Source organism: Sciurus carolinensis, chromosome 8, assembly GCF_902686445.1.
Source record: "Sciurus carolinensis chromosome 8, mSciCar1.2, whole genome shotgun sequence".
Lineage (NCBI taxonomy): Eukaryota > Metazoa > Chordata > Mammalia > Rodentia > Sciuridae > Sciurus > Sciurus carolinensis.
Window position 1 is genome coordinate 14,165,104 of NC_062220.1, and position 25,929 is coordinate 14,191,032.

Genomic DNA, 25,929 nt, shown 5'->3' on the forward strand with positions numbered 1-25,929 from the left:
TATCACCTCCCAGCCTTCAGTAGCCTGATGTCTTGGAGAATTTGATAATGCAGTGCATCTGAAGAATGCTGTCCCTAGCCCCCTACTGGTTCCAGGGCTTGGAGCTGGCTCTGTGCAGAAAGGCTCTCACTGGGGGCCTGCACCGTGCAGCTGGCCGTGTGGGAGGAGCCCACCGCTGGAGTGTGGAAGGCTACCTGGGGAAGACTCTAGCTGCCCTGCCCTGCTCTGATAAGCCACTCCTATCTGGGCCTGCTTCCCAGGCCAAGTTTCGCCCAGTGGGGGAGACTCACCCCGTGACTCTATTTTTGTCCAAGTCTCTCAATGCCTCCCCTTCTTGAGTCCTGGGTTCTGGAGCGACTGGAGATGCAGTCACCCTCTAGGCCACCATCTTGGATCGCCCCATGGAAAGAGCCTGCGTCCGGAGTGGGCAGAGCTGCCTGGAGAAGTCTCTGGCTGCCCTGCCCTGATCCCAGAGGCTGCTTGCAGATCGAAGCTCTCCGTTGGCTTGGGGACTTGTGGCTGGCTCTATGTAGAAAGGCTCTCACTGGGCGGTCTGTTTCGAGAAGCTAGCTTTGAAAGGCGCCTCCCACCGCAGGAGTCCAGGCTGCTTGGGGAAGTCTCTGGCTGCCCTGTCCTGGTCCCTGAAGCTGCTTGCGGGCCGGAGTACACCGCGCTGGCTCCGGGAGTTGGAGCTTGTTCTGGTCAGAAAGGCTCTCACTAGCGGGCCAGTTCTGTTCCGATAACCTGGAGAAGCTGGCTGTGTGGGCGGGGCCCAGCACCGGAGTGCGCAGGGCTGCCTGTGGAAGACTCTAGCTGCCCTGCCCGGCTCCGATAAGCCACCTCTATCTGGGCCTGCCACCCGGGCCGAGCTTTACCCAGTGGGCAGACTCACCCGTGGCTCTATTTTGGTCCGAGTCTCTCAATGCCTCCCCTTCTTAACTCCTGGGTTCTGGAGCAACTGGGGGTGCAGTCACCCTCTAGTCCGCCATCTTGGATCGCCCCGTGGAAAGAGCCTGCGGCTGGAGTGGGCAGAGTCGCCTGAAGAGGTCTCTGGCTGCCCTGCCCTGATTCCAGAAGCTGCTTGCGGATCGAAGCTCTCCGTTGGCTCAGGGACTCGTGGCTGGCTCTATGTAGAAAGACTCTCACTCTAATGTCCTCATCTTAATTTGATTATTTGCAAAGACTGTATTTCCAAATAAGGTCACATTCTCAGGTGCAGGGTAGGTATCAACATCTTTCTGGGAGGGACACAGTTCAACCCACACTGTTCCCAGGTTGGATCAAAAGATGGTTCTAAGCTTCCAGGGCTCATGCAAAGGCTGGGGAGGAAGTGGGAGACCCTGGCTGATTCTTTTACACTCTGGCTCCTCAAGTTATCCTACCCAGAAAGTCCCTCCTTAGCAAGTTAAACACTCCTAAACAGGCAACTGGAATTGGTTCCTATGCAAGCAGACACTCACACATGTCCACTCTAGCACTTGCAGTAGCTCCTGTACAACTGAGCAATTGTCTATTTCCATCATGCCCAGCCTCAAAATTTGCTGGGATTCAGTCTTGGGATTGTATTACTAGGCCACTGGAAATGTTGTCCAGGTTATGTATTGCACAAATCTACAGGAGACCATCTACACTATAGCCTATTTTGTATAAAAATAGGCAGAAATCCTGAGACCACATCCAATTCCTACACCCCAGTCGCTCTCCTCAACTGATTTTTCTGCTGTTACATATCTATGATCTACCATTGGAACTCAACTCTGTGTGTGTGTGTGTGTGTGTGTGTGTGTGTGTGTGTGTGTATGAGAGAGAGAGAGAGAGAGAGAGAGAGAGAGAGAGAGAGAGAGAGAGACTGAGACAAGAGGGAGGAAGGGAAGACAAATGAGAGAAGTAGCAGGCCACAGTAAAATATCCTGAATATAATACTTTAAAATGGCTAACAATGGGAAAAGCAAATTTTAATGATAGTTCTGATAAGAAAATCCATTAAATGATGACAAAGAAGCCAACTAGCAGCTTTATTGGTGGAAGAACCATTGTGTTAATTATTAAGAAATAAGAGAGGGAGAAAAATTAAAAGTGGAGCTTCTGTCACACCCTGGACAGCATGTGAGACTTAGCTGAGCTGATCAAGCCTGGAGCCGGTGCTCAGAGGCTGGCCTCTTTTCAAGCCAAGTTTTTTTTCTTTCTTTCTTTCCTTTTTTTTAGTAGCTGGACACAATGCTTTTATTTAATTTATTTATTTATGTGGTGCTGAGGATCACACCCTGTGCTTCCCAGTGCTAGGCAAGTGCTCCCCCACTGAGCTACAGCCTCACCCAAGCCAAGGCATTTTGATGTGGATGCAGGAAGATGCTGAGATCTAAGGACAAGGACGAAGTGCTTAGTGCTGGGAAGAGCACTATAAGATGGTATGTCGAATGCAGGCACTGCATGTGCAACATGATTACAACTGCTTTAACAAATAACAAACAGGAAGAAAATAAGTCAAAATCTTAATAAGGGTGATCATCTCTAGTGGATCCCTTCTTCTTTCTCTTCCTCCTCTTCCACTTTCTCCTCCTCCTCCTTCTTCATTTTCCTTATTTTCTCAATGAATATAAATTTTAAATCATTTTTAAAAAGTGCAGTGTTTAGTGTATATTAAATGCCACATCAAAATTTCCTTCTAAAATGGCTTAAAAGCCATTACTTTTTTTTCTTTTTAGAAAAGTCTTTAATATAAAAAGAACTGGGTTATTCTCAAAGAAAATGCATATTCCAGGACATGCAATATTCAATAAGATGAATCCATACTTGGCCTTCAAAATAGCTAAGGATAAGTTTTATTTTTGCTTAGTCCTAATTTTGGTGTAGATGAAGCTCAATCCTTCAGCACTTGGAAGTTATATTAAAAGAAGACAGACCTCTAGGGGCCAGAAAGCAAATTCTCAGGCCAGTGCGCTTTCTGAAGGCCATTTTGTTTTTATGACCATTTGGTTCAGAATTAATGAGAGCTACTTTGCATAGGCATCGCTTCACATTCTAAAGCAGTACCTTCTGAGGATTCGCCACTCACCTTGTAGATATAGATTATCAAGTTGATTTCTTCTTTGTCCCTAACCCTTTAATGTTCTGGTCTATAAACCTCAGAAATAATTATCTTTTAAGGCCCACAATTTTAGAACATTGATCAGGTGATTAAAACCACCAACTGGGCTGCAGGTGTAGCTCTGTAGTAGAGCACTTGCCAAGGTCCCAGGTTTTGTCCCCACCACTGCAAAAATAAATAAATAAATAAATAAATAAATAAATAAATAAATAAATAAATAAAAATCCACCGATTATGGTGGCAAACACCCAAGGAATTTGGAGACAGCTAGAAGGTGCAAGAAAACAGAGAGATGCTATTGAGAGGAGGGGGGAAACACAGAACAAGAAAAAGAAAAAGAGGGGGCATAGAATAAGAAAAGTTTCTTTGTCCTGATTCAACACTCACAATTTCATGCCTTTTTAAACATTTTCTTCTTAAACAGACATGATCCTTCTTGTGAGTAAACTCCTCAGAAGGCAACTGATTTTATGGAGGTCTGGATGACTTCCTAGTCTCTTAAACCACTAGAATGACCCGTGATCTCTGAATTAAGGACAACAGAGTTATGCAGTCATGGATGGAGAGCGTGTGCTCTAGGCGAGAGGGCTGAAGGCCTTCCCCGACCTGGAAGGTGCATGCCAGACATGTCCATTCCACTCAGAAACGTGTTTGAGTGCAGATCTCAGGGGTTTGTTTTCAGAGAAGGGAGCCCAAGGAAACTTCATTTTACTTGGCAGGTCCAACCTTCACTATGAAGTTGAGAGAAAAAAAATAATAGCTTATCAATACCATAGTATGGTGAAATTTTCATTTTGAATTCCACAGGTTATGTCAACACCATGACGGAATAAAGTTGCATCAAATATTCAACCTAGAGGGGAAGGGAGGGTCTATACACATCATTTTCCTCCCCCTGCCTGTCTTCCTGAAGTCTGACCCTGGACCACCTCCTCTGTGTCCCTGGCTTACAGTTTGTTCCCCGACCCTCACCTCCTTCAGGTTATTATAGGGACACCATTTCTTTCCCCATGTGAAACCACCCCCCTAGCATGTCCGCTCCCCCTCGGGATTTATTTTTCTACTTATTTCATCATCTGACTCCCTCACCCACACTGCTGTCAGCTCCTTGAGGGCAAAGACCTGTCTTTTTTGTTTACTGCTCCATCCCCAGGACCCAGTACTGTGACTTTAAAAAGAATGTATGTACTCAAAATACCAGTTCAACCTATAAGTAGCACGGGGTTTGGAGCAGGGTGTATTGTTTTGTTTCCCTGTGGATTGGTGGGGAACCCTTCTTTAGTCTTAAAGCACATTAAGGAAAAAGCGAAGGAGATTACCACATCCCCTTGTTGCAAACCTCTGCGGCAGCAAGAGAGCTCTGAAGGAATGCCGAAAACTGTTGGAAGTCACTGCTGCTGCACGGGGTGGGCAAGGTCCTGAGCAGGGCTTTTTATCCCTGCCTCCTAACAATTGGGAGGTTGCGGCACCGAGAAAATACAGAGGTGGTCCAACTGCAGTCCCAGCCAACGGACAGGGGGACGGTGACTGTAGGGGCTGCAGCCCCATCAGTGGTATGACACCCTGGGACTGCCAGGCCACAGCCAGTGATGCCAACAGACTCTCAGGGAGCCAGGCCCTCCCGCCACCTCCAGACACCTGGAACCACCACCAACTCCACAGCGGCACTCTGCAGAGAACCCTTCCCACCGCCGTCCTTAACAGAGGCTCTACTCCAAGATTCACCCTCAGGGTCATACCGTCTGGAAAGCCATTAGGACTTTCCTTTTTTTTTTTTTTTTTAATGATTATACATAGTCGTTGGGTTCGTCCCCACAAACGTGCACGTGCATGGAATTGGATTTCAGTTCATGATACCCTGCTTTTCCCTCCCATCCTCCCTCCCCTTCCCTGTTCTCCTTCCTGTACTCTACTAGACTTCTTTCCACTCATCTATTGATTTATACTTGGTTGTTGTTTTTACTTATGCGCAGAGGTGAAGTTCCCTCTGGTATATTTATATATGCACATAATGTGAGTTTTAAGAATTCATTCTGCATTCTCCCCCCACACCGCCAACTCTCCACTCTGCCATTAGGACTTTCATTAGGCCATTTACAATTTTAATTATTTATAAATAAATATGTATATAGTACCTACAATATGTCAATCACCCTTTTAAGCATGTGGCAAATATTAACCCATTTTATCCTCCCAACACCCCTGCAGGGTAGGCTTCTGTTAGCATCCTATCTAAGGAGGAGGAAAGTGAGGCATGGAGAAGCCACATATTTTGCCCAAGTTTGCAGCACTGGTGTGTGGTCCCCGTTTTATACTCAAGTGGTCCTACTCTAGACTCTGTGACTACAATGACACTGTCGTGAACAACACCTTTGCATACAACTCAGAACACAACGTGATCTGAGGCTGCTGGGTTTCTAGTCTCCCCACCCTTCAGATCCCCTTGGCCACACCGTCCATGGTTTCTTAGGAGGCAAAAGCAAACTCCTCTCCAAAGAGTACCTGAGTCTGCTCTCCCATGTGGCTGGAAACCATGTGGTCTTAACACACTGCTCTGAAGCAGCAGCAGTAGGGTTAAGGCTTCCCTCACTCCTGCTCTTTGGGAGAAATAAGACCCAATTATGTGGCCTTGTTTCCCTGGTTATAACCCTAACAACCAGGGTGAGGCACAGCAGAAAAGATCTTTCTAGGGTCTTTAATTTAAAATAGTACCTAAAAAAGTCAACCTGCAAGTAGTGATTAGAAATTGGGAAGGGTCGGGTGGAAAGCAAAGTTGCATTTGCTAAATGTATGTATATGCAATATGGATGTATCACCCTGAACCCAATTAATATATATGTTATGGTTTAGATTTGCTGTCCCCCAAAAGCTCATATGTGAGACAATGCAAGAAGATTCAGAGAAGAAATGATTGGGTTGTGAGAGTCTTAACCCAATCAGTGACTTAATCTCCTTATGGGGATTAACTGAGTGGTAGCTGAAGTGGTAGGTGTGGCTGGAGGAGGTGGGAATGGGGCATGGCTTTGGGGTACATATTGGTATCTGGAAGTGGAGATGTCTCTGCTTCTGAGCATCATGTGAACTACTTCCTGCCACATTCTTCCTCCATGATGTTCTGCCTCACCTCAAATCCTGATGAATGGAGCCGGCCTTCTATTGACTAAGACCTCTGAAACCAAGAGCTCTCAAATAAACTTTTCCTCCTCTACCATGTTCTGGTCAGGTCCATTAGTCATAGCAGTGAAAAACTTACTAAACAATGTGCAATGCATATATATTAACAAAAAATAAAAGATGAAAGAATGATACCTGTTTGAATGTGTCTTTGAAACCTTGTACTGTGACTAATTTTTTATTGTACTTTGAAATCTTACTGTGATCTTGATCCTAGATAAAAGATATTAGCACAAGTGTTGAAACAAGCTTTCAAACCACATACCTAGGCAAATGAATGCTTCACACCAGTGCATACAAATCACCCAGAGGTCATGTTGAAACATGGGTTCTGATTCAGTGAATCTGGGGTTGGACCTGAGATTCTGAGTTTCTAGGAAGATCCCTGGTCATGCTAGGGCAGCTGGCCAAGAACCACCCTTAGAGTAGCAAGATTCTAAAGCACTTCTCTTACTCTTAGCAAGGAAGAGCTCTGCAAAGGGGAAGAGTGTGTTCAATTCCATGTTTTCTCCTGAATTAAAAGTATTTGAAAGCATGATTTCATTGCTCAGAGTTGTATGCCTGTGTGGGATAATTATAATCAATAAATGATGGTTGAATACAATTAGTTGTTTGCATTTAAATGATCCACGTATTCATTGTCCCTCAGTTTTTAATATGGTCAGTGAGTGGAGCACCTGTGGGTTGCTGAACCGTGGGCAGATTTCAGTTCAGAAACTCTTTCTAAGGGAAGAGATGGAAGACCTGCTTAATAAAGAAAAGGGACAAACAGCACAGAGGAGGTGAAGAGAGGCTAATGGGAACTGATAACAATTATGGGTCAAGTGCTCTCATAATTATTAACTCTTCTTGTGATGGGTTGACAGATCTGACTCCATGAGAATGTTATAGGTCAGACTCTAAGGGAAATGACTAAACAGATTCCATTCTGCTCTGAGTCTCCATGTTATAGGAAGTAAGCTTCTCCCATGGGAACACCCTGCCTCTGTACCCATCATCAGTTACTTAGTGTGACATGTTTAACAACACAGAATGACAATTCCTATGTAAAGAAAATTGCTCTCTTTTGATTCCTATTGCTCCTAAATAATATACCATGTGAACAGTGATTGTGTGGATGTTAGTAACCATTCTTTAGTTTGTACCTAGGTAAGGGTCATTTTGACCCACTTCTCCCTCTGTCGATGATCTCATGATGTTAGTTTGTAATTTTGAATCATAGCAATAGATACTTATGATTGATGTGATTTTTGGTATAAGAACCCCTACAACCCTATGGTCGGGGCTGTTCTCCCAATAGCCATTTTTGGGGGGCATTGTGTGAGACAGTCAGCGGCTGGCTTAATAAAGACTCTCAAATTTGGACTTCTCAGTGGTGATCGATCTGTTCTTAAGTTGTGCCCTATAACATTCTGTTTTCCAAAGTAGTCTGGGAGGTAGGTGTTGGAATACTCATTTCCAAGGACACAGGTTGAGAAGGCCAAGTAACACAACTTGTATGTAGAAGGATTAAATTCTTGATTCACTTAAGCCTCAAGCACCTATGCTTTTCCAATCTCCATGTCCTACCCCAACTGCCCGTGAAGGGCACATGGAGCTGCTTAAGAAGTAAAAGATAGAAAGAAGACCATCTGACAGAGAATTTCAAGCCATTGACCTGTGAAGGTCGTGGCCAGGCTTGTCTGTAGGGGATCAATAGAAAGAAGAAGGAATTTAGGATGTCTGGGGAGGAGTTCTAATGGGGAAGTCTTTTGTTTGTTCTAACTCTTCTCGATTCATCGTTGTAGATTAGTGTGCAGGAAAGGGTTGGCTTAGCAGGCCTGGGTTGTCCAAATCTTGCATATTCCATGGAAAGATCTGGCCCTTGACTGACTCAAGGGAGACATCCTTTAAGCCCTGGGAATACCTGCCTGATGAGAAAAGTCTTCATTTATCTGGTTCACCTTGAGTCATGCTAGATAGTTTATATTCTGGTTTGGATCTAGAATGTCCCAAAAAAACTCACATGTTGAAGTCTTGGACCCTAAAGCAGTGATCCTCGGATGGGGCTTTGGGGCAGTGATTGGGTTGTCAGGACTCTAACCTCATCAGTGGACTAATCCACTGATAGATTCATAATTTGATGATACTATTGGGAGGTGGTAGAAACCATAGAAAGTGGGGCCGGTTCGGAGGAGGTAGGTCACTGGCAATGTGCCCTGGAAGGGCATAACTTGTTCCCAGTCCCTCCTTTCTCTTTCTCTTTCTCTTTCCTTCCAGGTTGCCATGAGATGAGCAGCTTTCCTCCACCTTGGCCTTGCCTTCCTCCATGCTTCCTCCATGGTTCACCTCAGGCCCAAAGCAATGGAGTCAGCCAGCCATGGGCTGAAACTTCTGAAACTGTGAACCAAAATAAATCATTCCTCTTTTAAGTTGTTTATGTCAGGTGTTTTAGTCACAGTAATGAAAAGCTGACTAACACAGTTAGTGTCAACAAAGTGATCGATGTGGAGACCTTGGCTGTAGGGTATCAGTTTGACCTCTGGCAGGGCTAAAGACTAAGTAACTAAGGTCAGCCACATGGCACTTCATGTCTACATGACTGAGCACCAAAAAGATCCCTGGACACCAAGGCTGAGGGGAACTTTGTTGGTTGTTAAAACATTATATGTGTTGTCAGCTGGAAAAATTCAGGGATGCCCATTGGAGGGAACATCTGGAAGTTTTGCATCTGGTCTCTCCTGAACTCTGTCCTATGAACATTTCACCCTTGCTAATTTTAATCAGGATCCTTTTTGGTGCAATAAACCATAATCTGAGCATAACAGGTTTTCTGAGTTTGTCAGTTTTTTAAGAAAATCATTGAGTCTTAGGGTGACCTTGGGGATCACCAATAACCAGTCATTGAGGACCAGATAGAGGAAGTGGAAAGTAGTTTGAAGACTAGTTTGGTTCAGATCAGCAAGAATTTATTGAGCACTACTACATACCAGGCATTACTAGTTATCAGGATACAAAGATGAGTAATTCAGAATCTCTGCTCTTCAGGACATTTTTTCCCCCGAGGAAAACACTAATTTTTAAGCAAGTGATAAGTATCACAAGACACAGCATGGTAGCATGGGACTAGGGGAAGGGTGCTTAGGGGCCTGGGGAAGGAAGACTTCCCAGGGTGCCCCTCAAGGACCACCCTGATTATTTGGGGCTCTTGGTTAAAGATCTTGGAGCTGTTTTTCTGCAATTTAACAGCTCACTGTTGTAATATTTGTGTCTGGAGGCACTGGAGTTAAGGTGTAGGGGTCTGTAGTTGTGTTTTCCACAAACCTAGCTCTCTACTAAACTCAGTGGATTGCAAAATTCATCAGATACCAAAATCAAATTTCACTGGAAGAAGAATAGACTCTGTGTGGCTCATCCCAGGCCATCTACTGGGATTTGGAGGTATTCTGCCTCAGATAGCTACTGGTGTCTCCAACCACCCCTGAGGTCAGAATGCTGCAGTGTTAAAGGCATAGGGTCTGGTGAGGTATCTTCCCTGGTCCTATTCACCCCTGCCAGTAGAAAAAGTTCTTTAATCCCACCTGTTTTCCTGGAAGGCCCAGGGGCTGGAAGGTCTTGCTCATTTAGGATCAAGGGTGTTTCCATTCTTTCTCACTTCTAAAGGACATTGCTACCAAGGTAGTGTGTGGGGGCAGGGATATACCTCAGGATGCAGGTCTCCCATTTCTTCATGTTCTTCTCCTCTTACAACTTCCTCACATCTATTCTGTAAGGTGCTAAATCTACCTGTACTTACTTTTGAAATACATTACTGTTCATTTCCATTATTTTCAAGAAGATTCCTTTGTGTGTGCATATATATAAATTCCACTGCTTATATCAGTGGTATGGTCAGACTAGATCCACACAGGCAGGTCCTCTAGTGCTATGGCCAACATTGTGGGGATCCTTCCACAGAGGCTACTCACCATGGCTACTATTATGATGATTGTGAGTTGCGTCACGTCCACTTGACCACTCTTCAGACAAACCACAGAAAGGTAATGATGTACCTCTCATTCATTCAGGAATCTTCCTTCTTCCTCTAGTTCTCCACCTCTAAGGGACATCCCTTCTTCTTTGGCTGTCTAGTATCTATGTTTGGAGTTCTGTTGTCTATTCTATGAATATCAATGAGAGGCAAAGCTTACCAGCAAAGAGAAGCTAAAAAGTCTCTACACCTGTTCTCTTGGCCCCCTTCAATGGTACACCCACCTGGGATTCTGACATGAGAGCTGTACCTGAAAAACACACACACACAACAACAACAACAACAAAACCAGGGAAACTTGGATTCATCCTGGTGGATGACAAGATGTAGCCAGAGGCAGAGCAGCCAGACGCATCTCCAGGGCAGGAGCAGAAGCCAGGAAAGTTGTCCTGGGTTCAACAGCTGCATCCACAGGATCCTGATTGCATCGGAATGTGATTCTGGCTGCCTGTTTCTTCTTGTGTGATGGGTTTCCAGTATCCAGGTCTTTTCAGGAAATTACTTTTCCATTTCTATTAGGAAGAACCAGTTTCTTTCACTTAAACCTAGAGATGCTGATTGAGAAATAAGACCATTTAAAAAGCACTTACCTCCGGTCATCTTCCCTCCCTGGGCTTCCCACTTTCCTAACTAGATGTGAGCCAGAAATTTTTAAAAGGCATAGGGTAAAGAGAACTGTGGCTCTAAATTAGGAACAAAGATGATGAAGATGAGAATTTCTCTCTTCACTGATAACCAGGAAATAATAGATCAAGAGGCTAGAATGTAACTAGTAATTCCAACTTCTCATAAAACCTTTAAAAATTCATTAATGCCAGTAATAAGGAGAAAAATAATTTTTCCCTCTTTTTGTCTTCTGAATCCTTCCCATCTTTTCCCCATCTCTTATCCAGTCCTTGAAGCATGTACCTTTGGTTTACACAGGATTGGAATGTTTACTGTCAATTTCCTTTTGGATTAGTGCTTTCAGTTGTCTATCTACGTAGGACTTGCACTATTTATTTCTATACAAAACCAGAGGGAACAATATTACTCTCCATCATATACTGCAGCCTCTGCCTTCCCCATCCCACCCAATCCTGCAAGCAGAGAGCAGACACAATCGTTTAAAACACACAACATGATCTTCTTTATTTAATTGTTTAATCAGTTTACATTCCACAACTGACAGATTATTTATTTTATTTTTTTCCATGAACAAGTCATTTAATTAATTACCAGACACTTTTTTTCTTCAATCGATGGAAATACAATATTTCTGCCAATTTGAAAAAGAAAATTGCAAGATGCAGTCAGTTTCAGTGAAGTCCCCAAATGCTCTCTGCTTCCTCAGTCTTTTCAAAGTCACAGGAACCTGGCAATTTCCCTTTTCATTCCCCCCTCCCACTTCCCTGTTAAATTCCTCTTAGAAATCACAAGAGTTTCAAGATCTGGTTTGGATCACCTTTTCTGTAATTAATTAAGTATGAGAAGGAACAGACAGTACAATAGATCTGATAAGATGTAGCATTCTTGTTAAGATTAAACAATACATTTATTCACATCATATCAGAACGAATTAACATAATATTTAATCTTATTTTAGCACCAATAACCACAGGAATTGCTACCTCCAAGGGGAGAGTTGTTAGAGTCCTGCAGTATACACCACTCCTTGTCTAACCAATCAGAAAGCACTATGCAAATTAAAGTGAAGGTAAATAAATTTATATCGACTGAGCAATAATCTGGTGGACCATAAACACTCCAGGTGTTCAAGAGTTTTGTCGGCGATGGTCCCTGTCTAATGACCATATATAAAACATACTCACCAAATCAGCTCATTTTCTCTCGCTCAGTAACACAGGGCTCAGAATGTTATATTTTAAACGAATCCAACCTTGTCATACTGGCTCTTTGAAATGCTTCAAGAATGCCCAGGGGTTGGTTGCTTGTGTTCTATTCTGTTCTCTACACTAAGATCTTGCTACTTGTCTTTTTCCTGAACAAAAGAGGCTTCTTCGAACCCAAGGAAGGTGTGTAAGCAGAGAGGAGAGGTAGGCAATGGTGGCCTGAGTCACAGTGCAAGGATAGAACTTGTCACTGCCACCTCCCAGGAGACCCAGCCCACCTGTGGCTGCTGCCCTTCCCAGTGTACCTCCTTTTAAGCATTTGATTTTCAGACAGAAAATTAAGGAATGGAGAAAACAGCTCCAAATATTGGTGAGATGTTCTTAGTAGGTAACTGCACCAGAGGACGGGTGGTCATGCAACTCTTTTCTTCACAGAGAGGCCTGTCTACCCATCCCCACTGAGGAAGAAACGACACCATAAGGCAATGGCTGATGCTCCTGCAACTAAAGAACATGACCCACTTTGCCCTCTAGGACTTGGTAGGTCATTAGGATGGTGTTCCTTACTACGTAGGCGAAACAGAACTTCCAGAAGCTAAGACAGCAGCCTGGACATTGCTCTGTGCTTTCCACTCTCAGCAATGCAGCCTCCTGCCTCTGTTAGCAGCGATGAGATCTTGGTAGTTAGTGACACACAGGGAGAAGCGGCCCGCTCAGACTCTTAAGGAAGACCTTAACTCTGCACTGGCCTACCAGCAGCCAGAAGCCACATGTGGCCGTTGAACACTGGAAATGTGACTGATCCAAATTAAAAAAAAAAAAAAATTTTTTTTCAGAGTAAAATTCACACTGACTTTAGAAGATTAAAATTTAAAATAAAAGAACATAAAATATCTCTGTGATTTATGTTGATGCCACACTTAAGTGATATTTTTGATATGTTGGGTTAAAATATATCGTGAAAATTTATTTCACCTGTTTCGCTGGGCTTTTGGAGATGTGGCTATTAAGATAAGTAAAATTGCATATGTGGCTCATGTATTCCTCTTGGACAGCAGGGGTCTAAATCACCTACCAGACACTGGTCCCAGAGAGGATCAGCATGCATCATCAGAGAAGAGGAAGATGCAGACTGAAGCTGCCCGTGACCGTCGGGTGGAGAGAGGCGCTGCCGTTGGCCAACCCTGGCCTGCCTCCCCACTCTGGGAAGGTACTGTTCTCGTCTTGAGGGCAGGCAGCTCTTGGTGCAGTAGGATCATCTGTTCCTGCTCTTTCCTGCTTCCTCCTACTCAGGGAGACTGTCTTGGGGATCCTTCTCTGTTGCTACACTGAGGGCATTCTGGTGATTCAGCCACATCTCCATCCAAAAGTCCCCTTCTTCTAACCGTCACTGTCAATCCACATTTTTGCACATGGCCACCTCCCCTACATCCGCCACTGCCTTCTTCATGGCCATGGGTGGCAACCCTGGGTCAGACCTCCTTCTCTGACATGGAAAGCCACACTTGCAGAGCAAGTCACAGATTACAAGGCCATCCACATGCCTCATCTCCTCTGAGGCTCCTTCTCCTACCCCGGCACGGTGCAGCAAAGCTGTCGGTAGAGATGATAAAACGAGATCATCAAAGTGGGTGGGAAAAGGCATCTGAGAATGAAAAGGTAGATAAAAGGCTTTGGACTCTGAGCACAAACTGGCTGTTGGCTTGAGGTGACTTTCTGAGGAGTAAAAGCATGGGTCAAGAGTGGTGGGGAGAAAAACTCCTGATTGACCTCAACACAGTACGTAAGCCCACACCAGCCAGCATGGGCAGAGTCTCTCTAAAAATAGCAGCAGAATGGACAAGGAGACTCGGTGTCCCAGGAGTTCCGAAAGCTCCCCCACTCCCCGTTAGGTTGAGAGGGCATGGAGACACGGTGAGGTAACAAGACTCACCCGAGGCCCCAAGTGAGCCAGTAACAGAGCTGCTGAAGTCACCTCAGGATCAGGTCTCTGTGTTGACCTTTGCCATGACCTTGGCCCTTCTGACTTTGATGATATGCTTCTACGTTGGGGGAGATAAATTTTACTATCAAGGCAAACCCCTTAGAACAGAACTCTAAATGACTGCCAGAGAAACAACCAGAAAAATCACCTGTGCCACACCATCCCTCCCCTAAAATGCCACCAGAGTCAGGATTCTAGGGCGATCCACCTAAGTCCTCAGAAAACTGAGGGCTACAACATTGCGTGTGCGTAGTCGCAAACCCCTCCCCTTTATTTTCAGTTTCCACTTTAATTTGTACATTTTTTACAGAAAGTCTTGAATAGCAAAACAGTCACACCAAGGATGGAGATGGGCAAGGCGTATGAATGATACCGGAAAGCACTCTGTAAAAGGCACCGTCACACTCACAACACAGACACACCGGTACACACAGACGAGGAAGGGTCCATGGGCCACCCAGAAAGGAAAGGAATGCTTGGGGTCCAGGAGAGAGAGGGACACAGAGTTCCTCAGGGAGTGACACCAGTCCTCGGGGATGAAGAGGAGAGGCTGGCGTCTGTCAAAGGGATGCCAGGTTGAGCTGCTGCTGGGCACTCCCCGGTGGGACCCAGCTTTCTGTTTCTTGACACTTAACAAGCACCCCTGTGGTTGTGTTTCCCCCATTCCAGGCTGAGTTATGTGAACAGCAATTCTTGAACTTCCCCAGGAGAAGGTCTCAACACAACACTGACCTACTGCAAAGCAGAAAATGTGCAGACCCTTTTGGGAGTACATTCTTTTCTCATTTAGAATCTAGGATTTAGATTTTCCCATACAAGATCATACTTAGAACCCATCCTGGTGTGTGTTCCACCCAGAGGACTTCCTGCAAGAACCAGGAGGCTTCCAATGAAGTCATGGGCTTCTCCAATGGGCAAGAGAAAGCAGGCCCTAGCTCCTTGAAACTCACTCTCATTCTAAGCTTGAAAATCATTAAACCTTTCGGAATCTGACTTGTGCCTACCACTTGGGCAGATACAGCTAGAAATAATGCTAGAATTGCTAAAAACAAACAACTAGGCATTAACCACATGCCTGGGTTAGAAGTTAACTGTTTCAGCTCAAGGCTTACTTGTTCCATCTCTTCTCAGAATAAGCAAGAGGGACAATAGTGCCCTTTGCAAAACTGGCTTTGGATGATGGGAAGGAGTCTGGAAACATGTGAAGTAAATTAGGAGCCAATTTCTCTGGAGGGTCTGAATGAAGAAGAGAATCCCATGTGCTTCCGGTGGGCAGGTAAAGTCCTATTCAGCAACCAAGATGACCTCCCTATCCCTTTAGCAGCAAGGCACAGAAACTAGATGCAAGAATTCCACTTCAGTGGGGGCTCTGCTGCTGTAAATAACTTGAACAGTGCATAATTCATATGACACTTCATGTTTGCAAATCCCTTTGCAATTTCTTTGTCACCCTTAATATACCATGAGGTAAAGTGTTATCACCATCCTCACATTGTAGATGAGGAAGTTCAAGTATGGAGAAGACACAGTGCCCAGAGTCACAAATCATTTTAGTGCAGAGCAGAAATGAAATTTACAGTAGATGCATTATACAAGTGTAGCTTAATTAGTGAGTTACTCTGGCTTCAGTGCTCTTACACCCATGATTAGATTGAGATGGCACCTGGAAGAAAAAGAACAAGTAGGGGAGAGAGAGACAGAGAAGGAGACAGAGAGAGAGAAATACCCAACAGGAACCTTTTAGCCCTGTTCCACCTTCTAGCATTGAGCTTTCATGCCCTCTTTGCTAGCTCTGGGGGCTCAGAAACCTGTGCTCCTAATGCCAAGAACTGAGGGGCCAAAGTGATGCAGAGCAGTGTGGTTCTGTAGCCATGAAATGTGCTCATAGCTCCATTTGCCAACCCAGAGAAAACATTCATTGGAAACATCTGGGGCTGTGACCATAATGACTGGGTATTCTGTAGATGACACTATGATGGAAATATGGCAAATATCTTAGTCTTTTTATTTTTCACTTTTATAATTGTCTACAATGAGCATGTATAACTTGGGAGAAAAAACTCAATAGCTGAAGGAATGATAGTAGAGTGAGACATTATTGCCTCACATACAAGTATGACTGCATGAGCGATGTGATCCTGCAATATGTATAATCAGAAAATGAGAGATTATACTCTATGTATGATCTATCAAAATGTATAAATGTATTCTACTGTATTGTATAACTAGTTAGAACAAATAAAAAAACTCAATGGCTGATATTAACATATTCTAAGAACTGGAAATAATGTTTAAGAAACATTTTACACCATGAAATTGATGGAAAGATGGCCAGTACAGTCCCAGAAGTCGACTGTTCTGAGAGACAGTAGAATCACTTGTGTTTATCAATTCTGTGGTGGGCTTGCTTAAAAATCTGTCCCCTTTCTCTGTCATACCAGTGGAAGACAGCACCAAAGACAGTCCAGCTAGTACACACCAATGGTTTCTATATGTGCCCAAATCACCTCTCACTCTGACCTATCACGTTTACCAGGACAGCACTAGATATGTTCACTGTGATACCTAGTCCCAGGAGCAGACAGAACATGTTTAGAAAAGCAGCCTCACTTGAACTGTAAGAAGCAACCAAGCAACTGGGGTGTGTATTTCTTCCCACTCCTTCCCTTGGATACTTGAAACATGAACACTCATGAACACTCTCAGCATAAGCCAGGTGAAAATAGTTCTCTCTAAATGCCTCCAAATGATGTATTTGATTTTTTAAGTCTGCATTTGGCTCAGGGGTGGGGGCAGCTTCGGAGCCCTGAACTGCACATTCTTCCACTAAATCAGGACAACCACACATGGTGCGTGTGTCAGGCCCTTTATCATGAGTGCACCAATACTGAGAGACAGTCTCAAGATACTCTCTCTTCTTGGAAGGAAAGGCAGCACTGCTGGGTGGAAATACCAATGGGAGAAGAGACCAACATGGTACCCGGGCCACAAGTGCTACACAGGGACGTGAGGTTGAGGAAAGCTGGTCTTGATTTGGTGGAGCTGTCCAGTCTTTGACTTTGTGATCCCTGGAGGTGAAAAGGTAGAGTTGTTGAAAGGGTAGGACTTGTGGGAAGGTTGAAACTGGAATGGGTACAGTCTTCTCTTTTTGATATTTTGATGCCAGTGAACCACAGATCTCCTTATGAAACCTAAAGCTACAACAAATAAAGATGGGGGCTACTGGTAGTCTATCTCTACCCTTTCTAGATATGAAGCACTTAACTATCTTAATTGACTAAGGTAGGTTCAGAAGGCAACTAAAAGGGTGGGAAGAAAAGAAACAGAAAAGGAAATTGTAACTCCTAAAATGAGGAGAGAGAAAAATGGGATCTTTCTCTCTGGGCAAACGTCTCACTTTTCTGAATCCCTAATCTTGTAGGGGAGAAAATAAAATTTGAAATGGGCCCTGTGCTCAAGGTTGACTTGCATGGAGCTCACAGTATAAGGCTAGTTAAACACTTTGCTTACATACACTATAAGGAATTTGAACTTGACCCAGATGGGAACCTGGGGTCTTATAGAGACCACTGACCCTAAGCCCCTCATTAGGTTCGGTTCAGTTCAACTTGGAGTTAGCAGAGTTTGGCTTTGAAAGTCTCACAGGTCAGGTCTCTTCTCTTTTTTGCTTCTTGCTCAGCCACCTCACAGTCAGGAAGCTTCGGAAAGTGTTTGGAGGGGTGTGTTTTAATCTATGGTCAAGCCCCTCTGCTTTGGGGAATCAGGGTCACCTGGGCTCTTTTCTCATTGGCTAGGACTTGCCTCCTGGACAGGGGCTTCCATTCTGACTATGTGCCTGGCCATGTTTCTGTTCCCAAGCAGGACAGACCCAAGAGTGCATGTATCTGTACCTATCTGGCCCACTATCAAAGGGTTAAAAGGCCATGCTCTGTTGATGTGGAGATGACTCAGATGTTCTACATCCTTCCTGAGAGTCCTTCTAACATCTCAGGGATGCTCAAGTTTCAAAGGGATGCAGTAAGCTTCCTTAAAGTTTCATCACAAAGATAAGTACTGGATTGAGCAGATGATACATCTGTAGCAAGTATGTGTAAGAAAAGAGGGTATAAATAATGATAATTCTGTGAGCCAGTGACTTAAGATATGGTTACTGAAGTTTAAACAGTTGATGGAAAATTGTCCCATTTAAGATTGTTTCCCTTACTTTTCTGCAACTGGAAAACAGCTGGAATTTTCATCTAGTTACAGATTAACCTCTGCCCCAAATGGATGCTCATAGATACTTGCTGTCCCTGTCTGGTTCAAGATGCTTGGTAAGAAATTACAAGGCCTCTCAATCTGAGATACTTTTCTTTACTCTTCCCCTCTCCCAAGTACGCCATTCCCCTAAAGGTAGAGATCAAACTTTCAAAGAAAAACAAAAATAAAATTCTCAATTAAAAAACTAGTTTCCTGAAAATTATTTCTCTTCTCAGATAATTCCTTGGTCTTAAAAACAATCCTTGGAACCTCCCTTGGAACCAACAGCACTTCCTTCTGCCCAGCTCACTCCCCTCACCCACACCAAGGGCACTCACACATGAGACCTTCTGCAAAAGCTGACCAGGCTCCCTGGAGAGGGAGTCTTGAGCAGGGCACCCAAACCTATGTGCAGGTGTGTGTTAACACAAATAAGCAAAATGCACCAGAGAGATACACACGAATAGAGTCCACACTCAAGCCTGTTCAAGTACGTCAGACATCATAGCCAGATATGGATCACACACAGTCAAAAGAGCAGAGGGCAGGCTGGACTGACAGCCTGGTGGGTGGAAGGTGACAGGGTCAACGGTCAGTAGGTAAGCAAAGGGGGAAACTTGTTGGAAGACAGGTGACGGATCAGCACACGGGGAGGCAGGATGCTGGGTGGGCAGCGAAGTTCCCGACGCATCTCAGTTACAAAATAACTAGATTCTCTGCTACAAGGTAGACAGACCATGGCTACGCCAGCTCAGGGATTCTCCCCCTGCCTCTCCTGGGGCTGCTGGGCACCAGCAGGGCCCCTGAGGTGACTGAGCAGCTCCTGCTCCTGCAGCACCCACAACTCTGACTTCTTCACTCACCAGCACCTGCAGTGCCATTTTGTTTAAGTGGGCCTGAGACACTGGGGTGGATTGATTTCACCTCGGTTTGGGTGCCAGCCACTAAGACAGCTGTTTTGGGATTCATGGCCTTGAATATCAAGAGGAAAGGGAAGAAGATGGAAAGTCAAGAGTTCTCCGTTAATTTACACAATATCATACAAATTTGAGCCCATGGGTAATGGAGGTGTTCTCTCTGCATGTGACTCGATTTCCTTCATCTGTACAGAGGTCACCCCTAGGACAGGGGTAGATGTCCAGTGACAAAGGACAGCCCCCATGGTGGGGAGTGAAGGTCTCATTTGGTATACATACTTGCACAACAGCAACCAGAGGCGACATTCTTTCTCCCTCCCGAACTGTGTGTTCCCCCCTCTTCTCTCATGGTTTTTGTGCCCCTCTGTGTCTTGAACTTCCAAAATTAGAGGACTAAATCCTGTGGAGATCCAGAACTGTAATGTGCAGAGCCACAGGGTCCCCTGGCCCAGTGGTTTTGTTCTTGGTTCTGCCCTCTGGGACTTTCTGCTGCACCAAAAATAATACATAAAATGCAACCCAGATGATAAAACCTCCCACTCAGGCAGCATCCACCACATGCATTCATTCTCTCTCTCTCTCTCTCTCTCTCTCTCTCTCTCTCTCTCTCTCTTTCTCTCTCTCTCTCTCTCTCCCTCAATTCAGACATCTGTAGCCGCAGCATCAAGCACGGGCATCCATAGAGGCCTGCCCCTCATGATACTTTCTAGGAACCTGGGCTTCCATCTCAGGCCATGAAACCACTACAGTGATAGAGACAATGGTCAAAATGCGATATTTCCATTTAAAAGGTGGAAAAGAAATAAAGGAAACCACCCAATGTACACACACACACACACACGCACACTCACACACTCACACCACATCACAGCATTACTCCAAGGCTCCTATCTGCCCAGGGAGTGCAGGTGGGGAGGACGGGGTGGCCTCTTGTTAACTGGGTGTAAGGCAGCTGGAAGGTAAGACTGGGTTTTCTGAGCATCCACTGAAGTGTCCTTTCATTGGTGTGGATCTTGCCTCTCAGCATGTTCTCTCCCCTTCCCACCTCTAAAATTTTGTCCAAAAGTTTGACCACAAAGAGAGAACTTCCTTCTTGGTTTGTTTTCTCTTCTACTCCTTGTGTGTCGCTGGTGGGCCAGGAAGGAGCTCAGACAGGAAGAGCAGGAGAAGTGGTACTGAAAATGGCCTCGAAGATGTGGTTACATTCTATGAACTAGGGGCCACGCTTCCCTGGGACATGACTGGGGGTGGTGTCCTCTCCTGCTGGCCCAGTGCGTGGCACTTCCTTCTCACATCTGGGTTGCTCCAGACCACTGCCACTGTCCCTTCCAGCTCCCCACCACGTCCTCATGAGTGAGGGGGATCAAGATGCTACTGCAGGTGGTGGTGGTTGCTTTGTCTTCAAGAAACCGTGAAGCCAAAAGTCAAGAATTGATGGAAGAGCCACAGGATGGGAACACTTTCCCCATCTTGGTGATGAGGCAACACAAAGTCCGGCGAGATGCAGGTGCCTGAGCCAACTCAACTCTGCCTTGGCACTGGCATCATCTTGATTTAGTTTTGTTTTATATATGTATATTATATATATATTTATATATATATATATGTATGGGTTTGTTTTTTAGCACACTGTCCCATTCTCGGGTCTGGATTTAGGGCAGTTGGTCCTCGGGACAGGTTGGACAGAAGGGGCCAAGGTACAGAAGAACCCCGAGATTAGCGTGAGGCCCAGGCCCCCCCACGCACAGAACATGGACCATCCATAGCCATGGCTGATGTCATCCGGGAGTCCATACAGGTAGCGTGGGTAGCGTGACAGCTCAAAGTTGATCCCAGCCACACAGGTGCACAGTGAAATGATGCAGAAGGTTCCTGGAGAACAAGGGGAAAAAGATGGGGTGGGGAAAGGGAGAAGAAAAGGGAAGAGGAGAGGGAGAGAGAGAGAAATTAGGGTTATCACATTTTCAAGTTTCTCAAGGAGAAGAAATGAGACGATCTAGGTTCGAGCAAATGATTGCAGAGGTCACCATCTGGAATAATCACAGGGAAGACAGTATTAAGGGATCATCACCTCCTTACTCTAAAATGTTCCCAATCTTGGACAAACTCAGGAAGTCTCTTCTTTTGGAAAATACTCCAAATAAATATCTCATTAGTTTTGTGGAGTGTGGACTGAGGCAGAACAGCATTCAGTTCATTTTTCTAGAGCATATTAAATTCATTTTCTTTCTTTGAAGACAGAAAACTTCCCTTTTAGTACTTATTTAATGCTCTTTCCAATATATAACATCTTATAGATTATTATTTCTCTAATCTAGTCACCAAAATCTCTTCGGCCACCAGGAGAAAACTTCCTCCTCAGTTTGTTTTTTCAGATTGCTAACTCCTGGAAGTCATTTTCCATCTCCTAGAAGACATTTCCCAAAGCATTCTGCATGGAACGCCAGCCCTCTGAGATCCTCCTTTGTAATGTGGGTTGAGAGGAGCTGAGTCAAAATAGTTGGAGCCCTCAACAGGCCTTCTCCCTTAGGAGGACTCAGAATCCACATAGGCACAAGTTCACTTGTCTCACCCAGGTCTTGGACCTCCTCCTAATGTTACCCATATTGACCATCAGTGAGAAGATGGCTGTAAGAGGGAGAACAAGATAAAATGTTTCAGAATCATAAATCCACTTTTAACCAGTATGAATACTTGGTATACCTAGAAAGAATACAAGAACTTCATCAGTATTTGTTCTCTTGTATTTCTTATATAACCACCAATGACCTGAAGAAGTATGTACAGTTTGGGGAGGCCGGGTTGGGTCAATGAAAGGAAGAGAGAGAGGCATATTTTTTAAGGGAAGGGGACAAAGGTGGTGCATTATGTTTTATATTTGTTATACAAACTCCTGCTTCCAAACAGTCAAGTTTCTTTAAGGTCCAGCCTATGTCTTCCAGAAGGCACCTGAAGGACAAGGGGGAAAAGTGGAGTAGGATAATGAGGCTCATGACTTTGTGATCATGTAAATGCCATAGTAACTGCAGTCATTCCCAACACAGATGAAGTGCTTGTGCTGGGAATTATGCTAAGTGCTCAGCAGGTATCAAACCTTAATTCTTAAAACAACTCTATGTGCTGGATCATATTATTATCCCCATTTTACTGATGAGGGTATTGAGGCCCAGAGAGGTGAAATCGTTTACCTACAACCTCAGGCAGCCAGGCCCCTGTGTGTAGTCTTCTCCATTTTCTATTTAAGACTGGCCATCGTGCAAGGTGGTCCCTTTGTGGAACCACCCTCCCCACCTATGATGGTCCACTGGGGTTCCAGCTTATTGTGGATTGGTGGGCTGTAGTCCTGGAGGACTTGCTAAAGCAGATGGCTGGTCCACTCCAGTCTCTGGTTGCAGGTCTTTGTGCTCGTAACAAGTTATTAGAGGAGGCTGATGCTGCTGGTCTGGTGACAACACTTTGGAACCACTGGGTTAGGAAAAAGTTTTTATTGGAGTAAAAGTGTAATAGGCCACAGTCCAGATCACAGAGGAAAAAATAAAAATAGGCAATGAAGGTGAAATTTTACCCATAATCCAAGAATTGGAAGTTTAAAGTATGGTGATAGCCTATGATCTATCAAATCAGTAAAGTTTTAGTTTGATTTTTGGTTTTGCCCTGTTCTCTCAATGATCATCTCCAGAACTAGTAAGGGTGCAAAAAAGGGGACCCTCCCAGACTCTAGGGGAACTGTAAATTTGTGTTTACGATAGTCATACCTTTGACCTAGTGATTTCATTCTAGGTTAAGAAAATAATCCTACCTGGAAACAAAGATCAGGAACTAAAATAGTTCATGTGGTAGAATGTTTAGGAGGAGAGGTTGACATGACCCCTGTGAACACTGTTTTTTGAGTGGAGAGGTTTGAGCTTCATGTGGAGTCCTTGGAGGAGTCAGGCACTTTGGTGACTCCAATGTGCATTTTCAAAGACCACTAAGTCAGAAGGGTAGAGGACAGTCCAGAGGTAAGGAGACCAGCTAGGAGGCCACTGTGGTCATGAGAAGAGAGGAGGCTCTAGAAAGATAGGCACAGAGTCTGGAGATCCTAAAGGCTTAGTGAATAATTGTTTCAAGAATGATTAGTTGTAAAGACAATGTGTCAGGGGTGATGTGTGCACTAGTACAGTATGTTTATGTGTCGTGTGTGTCTGTGTGTGCATGTTCTTATGTGTGTTCATGTGCACATATTTCATGTATGTGCATGCTTGTTGGGGGGCAGCAGTCAAAGTATATGTACACATACAGCACCGCCATTACTTATGAGAACAGTAAAGATGGTCCCAAACCTGCAGGAGTTACAAAGCCTCATCGTTCCCTTGTGTTGTGATTAGGGCTCAGAGTGAGTTCTTTGATGGTTCCCAGGGTGGACTAAGTCTCAGTTCAGACTTCCTGAATCCAAATCTCTTGGGGGAATAGCATGGGAATCATTAGTTTTTGAAAGTTTCTCAGATGACGTTTGTGGGCCAGCCTGTTGGGACCCTCGTGTTGAGGCAGAGTTGCTTTGTACCACCTGGTGACACAGCTCCAGGTGGGAGAGGGCATGGGGCAGTCTGTGGGGCACAGCCAAGGGAAAAGCAATTGCCTGGGGACAGAAGAACAAAATAAAGCTGTGTCTTGATGTGGGATTAAAATATTCCAAATTCTAACAAACCAAAGCTGGTCTGTTTGTGTCTCAAATAGTGTGTGTATGTTTCTGCTGGCCTGGGAACCTATCATTGAGTGCTCAAGTATAAAATTTGCTAACATTTAGATCTAGGACAGAATGAATGTGTATATGTGCATGTACACACATACATACATGTACAGTCATCTGCCAGTGGGGTGAGTTCAAATTTGAGCTGTCTATGTGATGTTCAAGGCCCTGGGAAACACAGATCTGGAGCAGGATAGAAAGTTGTGACTGGAGATGTGGACAAGTCAGCATCTTCTAACTTGAAGCTCTGGATGTGATGAGGTCTTTATATAAACCATATTTACAAAGGATACTTTGAAAATGGGAACGTTTCTTTTCATAAGCAGCTGTACTGCCCTCTTCATGAAGTCCAGGGATTTGTTTGTGGGGGAGAAGGTCCACCTCAATGGAGTGTCAGCTTTCCCAGACTGCCTGTGGCTGAAAGAGCTTGACATATGTAATTTTCATGGCATATTCCACCAGCAGGGTAGACAAGACACAAAGAATGTGGTTGATAAAGTGTGAGTGGAGAGATAAGGTCCATGTGGACCCAATTACCAATTGGAAATGACTCCACTTCTTGAGAACATACATCTTCTTATGTTATGTTCATGGAGTTAGTAGGGCACCTTCCTGTCTTCACTTCCTATAAGTTGTTCTATGCCTTTGGACTCTTTCAAAATTCTTCTTTTCAATATTCCCACAGATAGTACAACTTCCATGGCTTTCACTCAAGATGGCCCTTTAAGCAGTTCATCTACACAACTTTCTAGGACGTGTACCTCTAAAGGAGGGAAGACTTGGAAAAAGTTTTGTTTGTTTCCACATGTGCTACTGCTTTCTGTTATGGGCAAGGATTCATATTTTTATGTTCTTCTCTACTTACAAATTCAAACTGGAAAGGGTATTTTAATAATGAGAAATGGTTAGAAGCAGGTATGTACTAGATCCTCAAAAAATGGATCAAATGAGTAAGGAGTTGCCACTGTTCCTCAGCATCAGATTCTGATAGTTTAGATCACAAGGTGCTTCGCCAAATCTCAACTGAGTCCCAGGGGAGAAGCAAGGACCCTGCCTGACCATGCTTTCTGTCTAATGCAATGGGCACAACTCCGCCTGTGAATTGGTGGCTAACTTGGGAGTGTGGCATACATAACTCCCCCTACCAACTTGCTGGGGTTAGGTGTGGGTCTTTGGGGAATTAAACAAAGACGTCAAATGGCTCTGACAGAAAAGATGTCTTCATGAAAGGGCAGCAACGGACATCAGCATGGAAGTTTCAACCCAAAGTCCCATGGGCAGGTGGTACAGGGCTGGGAAAAGCTGTGGAAATATAAAGAAGATCTTCTCAGAAAAGAGTTCATGTTTGGCCTGCTCTGTGGGAAGTAGGAAGTAGCCGACACAGCCTCTGAGGCTAGGTCTTTACACTTGGTCATTTTATTTCTCAGGAGTACTTAGCCATAGATAAGTGAGGATTCAAGAAAGGCAATAGTAATAATGCAGGGTATTATCTTCTTAATAATACCTCCCATGGGCTGGGGTTCAGGCCTAATCCAAATCATATTCCAATACTAACTGTAGTTCTAGTGCAGCAATTAAATGACAAGAACTCGACCCACTTGGAGCAAGGATCTTGTATGTGCTGCAGATGCTGGCTGCGAGAAGTGCCAAGTATGACCCTGGCCAGGGCAGTAGTGGCCGCCATAGTGCTGGTTGCAGTAAGCAACATCAAGTCTGGGTGGGACAGACTGGCCATGACTGGGCGGAGCGGGCAGTTCCTGTGGCAGTGGGCTCCATGGAATTCAGAACAAACAATCAGCAACTGTTAGTTGAACTCGTACGTTTGGGTCAACCACTAGGCTGGATGCTAGGGAGGTAAAAAGGAGAATAAGACATGATCCCCACTTTTAAGAATCTTTAATTAAATCTACACTAAAATTTTTTTTTAAAAGAGCTTATGATCTAGTAGGGATAGGAG

The 25,929-nt window shown here is 44.5% G+C and overlaps 1 protein-coding gene across 1 annotated transcript in view; it reads right to left on the reverse strand.

Moving 5' to 3' along the window:
* Nucleotides 1-11,389: 11,389 nt before the first annotated feature.
* Tmem178b (transmembrane protein 178B) overlaps nucleotides 11,390-25,929 on the reverse strand; it is a 347,710-nt gene continuing 333,170 nt past the window's right edge. The window contains exon 4 of the mRNA XM_047562389.1: nucleotides 11,390-21,115. Within this exon, the coding sequence (XP_047418345.1) occupies nucleotides 20,865-21,115 (251 nt within the window). The 3' untranslated portion in view covers nucleotides 11,390-20,864. The remainder of the gene's footprint in view (nucleotides 21,116-25,929) is intronic.